The 12,060-nt window shown below is 37.8% G+C and overlaps 1 protein-coding gene across 3 annotated transcripts in view; it reads left to right on the forward strand.

Moving 5' to 3' along the window:
* Positions 1 to 700: 700 nt before the first annotated feature.
* Positions 701 to 12,060, forward strand: part of LOC140233432 (casein kinase II subunit alpha-like) — a 38,246-nt gene continuing 26,886 nt past the window's right edge. For all 3 annotated transcript variants that reach the window (XR_011901538.1, XM_072313540.1, XM_072313541.1), the window contains exon 1: positions 701 to 1,412. Coding sequence is in view for 2 of the 3 variants with exons in the window: in XM_072313540.1 (XP_072169641.1) it covers positions 1,318 to 1,412 (95 nt within the window). In the remaining variant the exon portion in view is untranslated. The remainder of the gene's footprint in view (positions 1,413 to 12,060) is intronic.

Consider the following 12,060-nt stretch of genomic DNA (forward strand, 5'->3'; position numbering starts at 1 on the left):
TAATTGTCCCTCTCGACCCAGGTGTATAAATGGGGACCTGGCAACGCTGGGGTAATAATAATCGCAGGGCCCTCTGGTAGAGCAGTGGCAACACTGAAGAGGCTACCCTGGATAAATAAGACATTATTATTATAAAGAGAAGAATAAGTTTATGTTCTCTCTAATCTCTATTATCTGCTTTTGAATATTTCTACTTCCTTTCTTTTACTCTACTTTATATCATTCAGTTCGAGTCCTGAAAGAAAGAAAGAAAAAACAAGAGACAAAGCGGTAACACGAAAAAGAAAAGAGACTAGAGTATCACAAGGCTAATAGAAAAACTTGCCGCTTTGCTCCCCTAGGCTTTTTTTTTTTTTTTTTTTGTACCACGAGAATAGTTACGTAAAGATTAATAGTCAACCACAATAATAATCATACACTGAATATTGTAATTGAAAAAAGCAGCATGGATGGTATCATTCAAAGCACCCGCGGTACAGAAATTTGTACGATGTATCTGTACCAAGTCAGTTATCTCTAGGATTTCACGTAATAACGCACGTGTATCCGGCGGCCAAGCCACGCCGCGCCATTGAATCCCACAGTACTCAGTGCACTATGAATGCAAATATTGAGAGCTGGTTGGGCGGCCTCGCGCAGGGAGACGCTCGTGCGCACAACCCTGATCGACTCGCTAACTAAATGCAATTTTTCATGATGGAGGTGCTGCCGGGTACGTTGAGGTCATCTCTCGCCATCTTGTGATAAAGCTGCGAATTTCTTCCACAATATTGATGACACTGAACTGTTTGCCAGCAATTTTGATCAAAACGGAGCATTAAATACTTGATATTGAAATCCTGAAGTGGTGAACTTTCGACACCTTGTGACCAGCAGTGCCGTACCATGACTGAATATTGTGCTGAAATTATTGTTCTGTAAAGGCGGGGTGTGATTGTCCTGTGTATTTTCTATACAGAACTGCTTCTCTACACTTGCACAGACAGAGAGGGGGCAGTGCATTGACTCTGTCTGAGCACGAGGCGGCCCCGAAAGTCGGAGGAAGGAAAGTTACTAAGTCGTGTGAATCTTCATATTTCTTCATCTGGGGCGCGATTTGAGTGGATCATTTTGCGTCAACCGATCCTTTGTGCTTCTCGGGGAGCTAAAAAGCTTCTCAGAGGTAGTACATCGTCACGAGTGTCGAGCTCTCCAGTGGATCCAACTGCAAGAGTTGGTCGCAATTTATTCAATCCAGCGCCGTTCGTGCCTCACTTGTTTGGGCACAGTGTAAGCTCCAGTGTGGCGAATTTAGTGGAATCAAAACCCAACTCCAAGATGACCAGTATGAGCAGAGCAAGAGTTTATGCTGATGTAAACTCACACAGACCGAGAGAATATTGGGACTATGAATCCCATGTTGTTGAATGGGGGTAAGAGACAAAGCAGAATCTTATGATAATGCAAAACAGAAAAAAAGAAAGTGAAAACAGTGTAAATTTTAAATTTAATTTTACGTTACTGTTCATGAAATCCAATTCCGAGTCTTCCCTGCATGTCTTGTCATTGTTTGACTGTAGTGTAAATTCCAGTTATACACGTGCACTCCAACACAGCATGAGCAAATTACTTTTGTGACAGTTTAAACTGCATTTGGACTGTCTACTGCTGACGGCTGAGATCTGTAGTATTCAGTCGACTCCCGTTATAACGCACAACGTAGTCAACGGCAGTATTCGTTCGTTATAATAAAAAGCTACATCGGAATTTCGTTATAAATGAAGCGAGCAAATAATAAAAAACATCGAGAAGATAATGTCGAGGCTTGAATTTTTACCTCCTACATGTAATTGGAATTTTTTATAGACAACACTGTTCATATTAATATTAAATGGGAGTGCACTCTATTTAACAATCTAGAGAATCTAGATTGAGTAGATTGACTCGGATCTTGACAGTTGTAGAATGCAATCTGGTCATGCTCATGATGTTGTAAACTTGTATTCAATAGCTGAGAGTTGAATTATATTGATATTAAAGGAAACTAATATTATGAGGTAGAGGTACAGTCTAGAGATCTACATACAGTATAACTGTATTTTGTGAAGAAGCCCATTCTTTGAACCATGTGACTTGATGTGTTGCCCTCCTTCTCCCCTTCAGTGTTTGAAATTTACTTTCCAAGCATATTTCTATTTTTAATTTTCTAAGTGTAGGGAACCGTTGAACAGTTTCTATGATTGGTCTTGCTACTGCTAGTGCTACTTTGTTTCCTGCATCTAATGTTTTTTTCTATATATTTTGTATATTGTGCGTGGTATGTGTGCGGCTTGCTAGTCAAGTACAGTGTACACTACCACACGCATGCTGTTGAGTACATACATTATACAGTAGGAAGTGGTCGAGGCCAATACCATCGACACATTTGTGTCACGAGCCTCGGCCCAGAAGTAGTTGCTTAGCACTCTTTTCTTTTCTTTTTTATCATTATTGTTTTATTATTACTATTATTGATGGACTTGTCAGTTTATTGGTTACTTATTTATTCATTGGATGATGATTACTACCGCAACTACTTGAACCCTTTGAAGACTTGTACAACTTAGTCCTCCCCGAAAGTGACAGAATATTAAAATCAGCAAGTTGATTGTGGTCACTCTTACGGAAGAAGAAGAAGAAGTAATGTCCAGCGATTTATGTCTGATCCCACTATACCTACAGATCTAAACCTACTGTGCATGAAAAAAGGTGTGGAGACCCATGTGTGTTAGTGAAAAACGTATGACCTGGACTGGGGTGGTACACCGTATAACTCGATTTTATGCACATGCAATCTGTACATACACACAGACACACACATGCTCACACCCATTAGAGACTACAACTTGTACAAGTAATCGTGTTGGATAATACTACTCGTGTACATGATATAGCTACCTGGTTGTTTGCATTTCTGTTTTTCCTGAAGGGGAGGAAAGTAACTTTAATAGAATATTAGAATGTTCATGTGTGTGTCTTTTGTATTTTTAGGGGGTAGGCCTACAACTACAATGTATTGAACCTTTGCCAATTTTGGCATCACCCATTTTGCAAGGTGGAATGTCTAGCTACATGTAAGGTGAACATTTGGAAAGTATTAGTCACCCACCCTTCTGAAATTTAATACAAAATACAGTGTGGCATCTTTGCTGCGGAAAGTAAAATTGTGTGATGTTTCCAACACAGAGTATACAATTGTACAAAGTTTTTGGCTTTTTCAGATGAGCTACAATGTACTGTACATTGTGCATGCTTATACCAGGGCTTGACGCTACCATTTTTTCTCTGGTGACCTGTTTGGGCCACTAAAATCTTTGGAACAGAAGTGTTGGTGGCCCAAAAAAGAAGTGTAGTGACCCACAGTAAAAGGAAATATAAAAATTTCATTTTGAATTTAGCCTGATCCAGCCACCAAACTATGATAAGAAATTTGGTTGCTCAACATTACTTGCTAGTAGCCCAGGGCCACCACTAGAGTTGAGCCCTGCTGATACATTATCTCCTTACTGATGGGTTGTACATACAGTTTGTACAATTTGTATATGATTGCTTATTTTCAGTCAAGCTAGCATTGTACCATTAAATTTGACTGATTCTGCCTGATTAACCCCTTTGATATTATGAATAAAAAGGTCTAATATTTAAAGCCATATACAATGTAGTTTATTATTGAAAATTTAGGGGATGATTTTTAGTATTGCAATATACAGTAGACAGTATTCATAGGCCGTCACGTACTGTATCTACTGTAACTAAAGCCACGCTGTGCCAGCTACCCTTGCAAATATTTGTAACAGGCCCCAGGACCCAGTATGATCTCTGGGTGTATGGGTCAAAGAAATTATTCATCTGACTCTACCTTTCACTTTTGACAAAACATGAACTTTCTTGCACCTGGTGTTGAATATGTATAATGCAGTATGCTGAAAGATTATTGAAACGGTGAAAGCTTAAGGAAAGTGATTTTTTTTTTATTTTTTATATGAATACTTAGTATTTGAATATTAATGTCCTTCTCAAGATAGGAACTCTGCAATGATTTAAGATGTTTAATATGGAAGCAGCATGAAACTTACGCAATATTAGTAAAGAAAACATACACAAAAAATCTTAATTTTGTGTGAAAATTATACGTTCCTTTCACTACGTGCTGAGATACAATGTATGCTAAGAAAAATTGTGTGCCCCATACCTTTTAGTTATTGGAGAACTACAGTGCTCTTTTCATGTCATAAAAATATTGGTTTTGGTGGAAAAATGGCACATGAAATTTGCAAAAGAAAAAAAAGTTTCATACAATTAAACATTGTCTAATTTTTTCATACCTGTAAGTGAGTGCTTCACTGATGCTCTTTTGTTTTCTTTCTTTTTTTTTTTTTTTTTGCTGTCTCAAATAATAAGGGAAAGCATTGTTGTAGAATTGTATAGAAATTGCAATGTAGAAGTATTCATACATTGTAGGTCACTGAAGTAAAGCCTTATTGGGAGGTCCTGTCGTTCAGCGTAGAACGTACATGATATGTTGTGGCATGGTGCAACAAAACAAGCTTAAACAGCTTAGAGTGACAACTTGTGATTGTAATTCCAGCTTTCAATAGACTTGTTGTGGTTATGTGATATTCTAACTGGATGTCTTGGTCATCCTTAAACGTGGTCCAAAGCATTCAATGAAATTTAAAGTTAGTAGAATCTCACCATCTTCACAATCCTGGTGGATATGCCCTGGTTTGATGTCATTTTAGCATAGAATAGCTGAATTTTTTAGGTGATTTTTTTTTCTTCTTCAGAATAATTGTTCTTCTTTTATGATAAGGTTACTTTGTACACCTGCACATTTTACATTTTACACTAGTTCTGCACTGTAAGGTATTATGACAAATTTGTTGTGCATGGTACCAGCAATGCACAGTGTACCTTGACCAATGATTGAATGCTCTATTCCTGGTTGTACACTGCTTAAACTAAATGCATCCCACCCAGCCCTGTTTCAGATGCATTGAGGAATGGCTCAGCACCAAAGTTGGAGTCAGGTTTAGGCTGCATCTCACTGGAAGACTAGTACGCTATTAACAACTGGTGTTCATACCCGCGAGAGTGATATGCACATATCGCATACAGTGAAGCTAACAACTAGTGTGGGGATGTACGTACATTATGGTTGTAGTGCTAGCCCTCTGCAGAGCTATGGATCTGGCACTATCATGCATGTATTGCGATTGAAATGTACCAAATTTATATGCTACAAGTAGCGTTGACTTCAGCTTTTGCATTTTTCCTGCCATTGCTATGTTATCTTTTTGATTTCTATGACTTCCATGTGTAACTTTTGAAGATTGGACACTCCTCAGATAGGAACATGACAATCCCTTGGCTTAAAAGCATTTTTGACTCAAGAGGAATTCCCACAGAAAATGCAACCATGACCTGGTACCACTAGGTGTGAAAGCAACATAAACATCATATGCTAATAAAGTGTTAGTTTTGAGCCCTGTGACTGGGATGAGTCAAGAAAGAAACACCTTGGGGTAAAACTTGCCATGAACCTATCAACCCACGCCACATCTTTCAGAAAGGGATATCTTTGAAGATTGATCTTTGCTTATCACTTGACCAGTACATTGCAGCATCGTAGTGATGACCCATGACTCTAATGGCCATAAATCAATCAAATTGAAAACCTGTGAACTCTTTTCATGCCAAATTCAAACTGAGGTAAAGAGTAAAATTGTAGTAATGAATGCAATGTATGCATTAATTGCATTGTATTGTATGTGGACAAAGATGCGAGCCAGACATCTGGAACTGACAGTGCTACCGAGCTACAAAATGTATCTCATAGTGCATCTGTGACAGGGCTCTAGTCTACTTGTACAATGGTGCTTTGCATATGGGTAGTACCCAAAACTTTACTGAATGATGCAAATATTCCCCCAATCTGCAGAATCTGTTTAACAAGCATGAGAAATCTGTGCTACACGTAGGAAGTCTTGAATTATGCGGCACTTCATGCCACATTGTAGACAATTAAAAAACCACTGGAGCATTTATAACATTAAAGCCGTCATTTGTCAAACCTTACTGCTCATACATGTACAAGTAATATGATATAAGAACAATACCATAATCGGGCAATGGCACACATCTACTGAAATCACATTATACATGTGTACAGGAGCACTTTTTCCTCGGGTTGTAGCTCTTGTCAGTTTGTACGTCATACTAATGTTGTTTGTGTCTCTGTCTCGGCGACGAATGCTTTTTTTGGAAAATTCATGCTCAGTGATTATCTGATCCATTAGGTACAAATAACAAAATCATCATTCTATGTACCCTTCTTGTGGAAATCAATATATCAAAACCAGACACTGATTGCAGTAATGTAAGAAATGAATTGAGCACAATATATTAGTTGTTTTTGTTTTGTTTTGTTTTTAAAGCAAAGTGCAAGATCCGTGGGGGGGGGGGGGGGCTTGGGGATTCCATTTTCCATGTACACATGGCTGTACATGCGACACAGTATGTTCTATTGACGTGATTGTCTTGATGATATTCTTTTCTCACGTCAGTCCTGTAGTTCCAGCACAAATTTTTGTACAATTTAATGGAATCATAACCTTCCCAAAATTATCTCAGTCCCTGTATTTGGGGAGCATGTGGGATAAAAGGAGGCTCACAATAAGAGATAATGACTACCCTTTCCTATTACACAATAATGTATGTTTTGTAAATGCTTTGACTGCAAATATTAAAGGGTGTGTACAGTTCTGGTTGAGGGGAGGATTTAGCTTTTAACGTTTTGCGAGATATTCAGAAACCACTCAATGAGATGTCAAAGAGCATGCAATTCTACGGGGTATCAAAAGTTTATTTGATGAAAATCGAATTTGAAATGGCTGAGATATCCAAAAACAAGGTGAAACAAAGAGATCCTAAGAAAAGACGTGGCCTGTCACATCTTATTATTATCACTTTTTTTGATATCTCAGCCATTTGAAAACCAATTTTCATCAAATAAACATTGACTCCTTCTTAGAATTACATGCTCTTTTATATTTCATAAGAGGTTTCTCATTATCTCACTTAGGAATGTTCAAAACATGAGTCTCCACCTCAACCAGTACTGTACAGATCATACAGTGTACACTGTACTTTCTTCCTAAATTTGCATGTGATATACATAGAATGTGACCTTCTTTGACATCTTCCATGACCAACAAACCCAGTCAACATTTCACTTGATTGTGTGTTGTTGGTTTTTTTATTACCCACGATAAAGAGCATCATAGATTACTTGTTATACCAAGGAACCTTCTAGTCACCCAAAATTAGCTTCTAGTTTTAAGTCGACCTCGCATACATTGTAAGTTGAATAATCACCTAAGCTGAAGGTCTTTTCCAAGTCCTCCTCTCATTTTGTTCTATTGATTTTAATCCCCCGTAAGTGAAAGCTATTTCTTCAGTCCAAATAGATTTGACGTACATGTACAAGCTTGTAGGTACATGTAAATACTAAGGTTGACTGTAACTTCACTGTGTACAATGTATGGCGAGATATCAGCTACATGAACCATTTGATATTTCTGGTTACGAAGAACACAGTCTCTGAAACTAACCACCACCCATTGATAGCATAATTTCAAAGTGCCCACTTCAAGCTTCAAAATCATCGTTCATAAGGAAGCTCTATGAGTAATCCATGGGAAGAAATGTCAGAATTTTGGTGTCGGATTCAACTGTACTTCTTCCCGAGCTCCTTTCCCATCGACATTTCTGGCAGCTTGTTTATGAAATAGTTTGTGCGAATGCAAAAGTACAAGTCGATACAAGTGTAAGGAACATTTTTATGGCTCTCTCATCTTTTTTTAAAGCATTCTTTGTTTAATTTATGGTTCTATTTTTATGTTTTTGAACAAAGCCAACCCTACACTTTTAACTCTTGCTCTAAGTCAGTCGGAAATACTAGTATTATGCACCATTTCAAGATTTTTAGTAAGAATGATAACCTGTTCTCTTGATGGCAGTGCCATGTGCAGCGTATGGAAGTGGTGTTCAAATTTGTGTAGATTCTGCAAGTTTTTGAGCAGTACCTACTGTAGAGATACCTGTGTGGCGTTCTGATTACAGATGTACGTACATGTAGATATCCTGAAACTGACTCATGCTAATCAATCATAACTACATTTTGCAACCTAATAATAGTTTTATAATGATTATAATATAAGAATGATGATGTTAATGAAAATACCAATACTTGTACTGATAATACTTCTAATGATATGATGAGATAATGAAAGTGGCAATGATAATATTGAAAGTAACAGAGGAATATCTGCACTTGTACAATAAAAATTGGTGGATGTCTTGTCTTGTACTAAACTGGAATCCAGAAAGGTTTGTCACCCGAGGTGGTCTGAGAACCTGGCAACAGCAGCCACAACAAAGAGGTTCATGACTAGCGCAGTAAGTGTGCTGTCATCTTCAGAGCGTTATCCATCTCCCTTCATAAATTAGGAATGGATTGTTCGAGGGAAGGTCATATAGTATCTATCGGATGAAGCTCACATGCAGTATACGTGTGCAGTGTAAAAGCTGTGCCTGTTTGAATGAAAGGAAACTCCCGCTAATATTTTCAGAGGAGAATTCAAGCAGTGTGATACTGTAGGCAGCAGATTATCAGTTGAAGTGTGTGAAACTACTGTACGGATATTAAAAGTACTGTATCTAAATTCTAAAGAAGTGAAATGGAGTCCTGAAACATGCTATTAAAGGGGATGGCTAGTCACTGATCAATGGGAATTAGTGGGAATACTGGGGAATGATTGTTTCAATTCTTGTGGGATTCATTTAAGAGTACATTACACTATTGTTGTGTGAAAATTATTTGCTTCAGAATGGTCTCATATTCAAGTAATGTGCAGTTTAATGCTTCCAGGCTTGCATGCCTGTACAGTGACGGGGCTTTAAACTGCACATTACTCTAATATGAGACCGTTCTGAAGCAAATAATTTTCACACAACAATAGATATATAATGCACTCTTAAATGAATCCCACAAGGATTGGAACAATCATCCCCCAGCATTCCCACTGATTCCCACTGAGCAGTTGCTATTCATCCCCTTCAAAGGAAAAGAAGAGGTGTTATTCATCTCACATTTTCACATTTAATGTGAGAGTTTCTTGGGAATGATACTCGGAAGCATCACATCTGTATCTCTTTACATCTGCCAGGACAGAAAATGTTAATTACCTCCGCCAAGGGAGGAGGTTATGTTTTCGTTACCGTTGGTTTGTGTGTTCGTGTGTTTGTCCTTGTGCAAAATAACTCAAAAAGTAGTGAACGGATTTTGATGAAATTTGCAGGAAAGGTTTAGAATGATACAAGTAACAGATGATTAAATTTTGGTGGTGATCCGAGAATTTTGGGGGAATTTATGACAGATTTTTGATACTTTGGCAGGTAGGGTCAATGAATTTGGGAGTTCAGGCTGCACGTATTTGAGGTTTGCATGCGCGCACTAAAGTGCGTGCTCTCGTTTCTGCTAGGGCGAGGCGCGCCGTGCAGAGAGGCTCTGAGGGTTTATGACGTATCAAAGGCTTCTATATTGGGAAATCTGGCGACTTTCAGCACACAATGCTATAAGTACGTATGGGTAGAAATCACTGAAATCTCTATGGAAGAACAAGATCAGTGGTGGAAATGAGCTGCATGCTTGGCGGAGGTCTGCGCTCTCAGAGTGCTTCTCTAGTTTTACTTGTAGACATACATTTTATACATTGTACAAGAAAATTATATGATCGTCGCAGTCATGGTATTGGGTCTACATTTTTTCATAGTTCTGGTCACACATACAATGTATGGTGCATCAGTGTGTCGTAATGTGAACAACCTCATCACTCGAGTGTTTCTACATCACCGAGGGGATGTTGTTTAACATGTTACGTGTATGTTAATATTGTTTCCTGGTGTGTGTTTGTTCATTTATGCAGGTTTTTTTTATTTTTTATTTTTTATCAAACACACTGTTCCACCTATTTTTATCCACCATATGATGGTAAAAATTTGGGTTCCTGGAGGTGAAATGATTATCAGTAGCTGCTAAGCATTAGATTATTGACCATATGGCATGCCAGTGCTATGGGCTCAGTTCTTCTAATGTGATGTACCAGTGAAAGCATTCCTTTCTTGTTAATCATGCATGCATACATGTGCGGATAAAAGTACCCCGGTAAAGAAGGAAGGTGTAATAGACATTACACTAAATACATGTACGTCCTGCTGTCATTAAACCTTTGGAAAGACATGTTCTCATTAAACTATCTGCAAAAGTATGCATACAGATTTTTTTTTTTTTTTTTTTTTTTTTTTTTTTAATGGCGTGAGTACATGTACTGGTAATTACGTTTTATTGACAGCACCATCATGGTGTTCTTGGGTGATTTTAGGTCTTAGATTTTTGCTAGTTGTGTGAAACATGCATGGGGTTGAGGACCTGTGCATTGTGACGAACTGTACTCAGAGTACAAATTTGTATGTGTCATGCTCTGCTACGAGTGTAGGGCAGCTCCTAGTCTATGGGTGAGGCTGTGTGTGAGTCCTAAGCTGTGACAGTAATAACATGATACTCGTGTGCATTCATTCCATTCTGTTGACACTCTCAGCCTAAGAAGCAATGTCAACCTGAACCACTATAGGCCAAGTGAAAAAAAGAAAGAAGAAAGTACTGTACCTCGTCCTTGTGCGCATCCGATTTTGGCAGTCAAATTTCTTACGATGTACTATTTTTCGAAATTTCTATGAAAATATTATAAAATCATGTTTCACATCCCCGTTCACATCCTGTTTGGGTTGCCACAATGACTTTTTCTATATCTCCTCCTTTGAGTGGCAGAAAAAGCATTGGAAATTCACCTACAGATCATGATTTCATGCGCACATTGTGTTCAAATCTGTGATTGTGCGTATTCACTGGCATACCGAGACTGCTAGCCAAGAATCCTACAAACCTGTTGTTATGAGACAGTAAGAAATAAAGTATTCAATAGAAAAGACATCAGAAACGTCCAAGGCCAAAGTATGATTTTTTTACAGTCCGTGAGCATACATAGTATCGTGGCCAGTCAAAGGAATTTCAGTTAGGCCTTGTGCTAATTGATCTCACAGTGGAAATTTGAAGCATGACGTCATTTCAAGAAATTATTAGTACTAAGTAATATCGTTTCATCTGCCGGTAATGGTGATAAGGATAACCAAAAAGATGACATATTTCAGGGTTTTTCAGTTGCAACAAACTCTGCATTTCAGTTTCCTCTTCCTCCTCTCATCCTTTCTTTGTGCATAAGCCTACTCTTCCAATGTAATAACAGTATTTGCCACTTCCTTACCCTCACTAGCCTAGCAAGATCTTGTATTGTACACGTCCACTGCATTATGGATTTGTTTTTCTGATAGAATTTAAGACTGAGCAAAGCTTGTACAGTACCTTATGGAAGATCTTTTTTTTTCTCTCTCTCTTTGTGTAGGATCGATAAATTTATTCTTAAGTATGCTAGAACATGACATGAATGTGTGGGCTGAGTAATCAGAAATAAAAGCTGCAGTTCAAGTTGTACTTTGCATATAGATTCTATGAGTCTAAGAATGTATGAGCATTTGGGGGTTATTTTTGAGTTTTTTTTTTTTATAGGTTAGTTTCAATGCATGTACATACATGGTACCATTATCACAAGTTTTGTGAATATTTTTAGTAAATTTCTATGGGTTATTTATCTAAAATATTTTCTAAAGACAGAATCAATTCCATAATTCATGATTCTAACTGAGTTCGAGGCATTTTGGGGTGATAGTTAAATGCAACAGTGTTTTCAAATGCGTTTAGAAATGCTGGTTTGAAATGCCATAAGAAGGATGATTTGAAAAGTGCTTGAGACCACAATGCACATTGGAAACAGAAAATAACTGATATCCCTGAAAAAAATAACCTTTTTCCTTGGAAATGCCCAGTTTTAGATTATGATTAATATTCTGATGATTAATGTACCG

Source organism: Diadema setosum, chromosome 9 (assembly GCF_964275005.1).
Source record: "Diadema setosum chromosome 9, eeDiaSeto1, whole genome shotgun sequence".
Taxonomy (NCBI): Eukaryota; Metazoa; Echinodermata; class Echinoidea; order Diadematoida; family Diadematidae; genus Diadema; species Diadema setosum.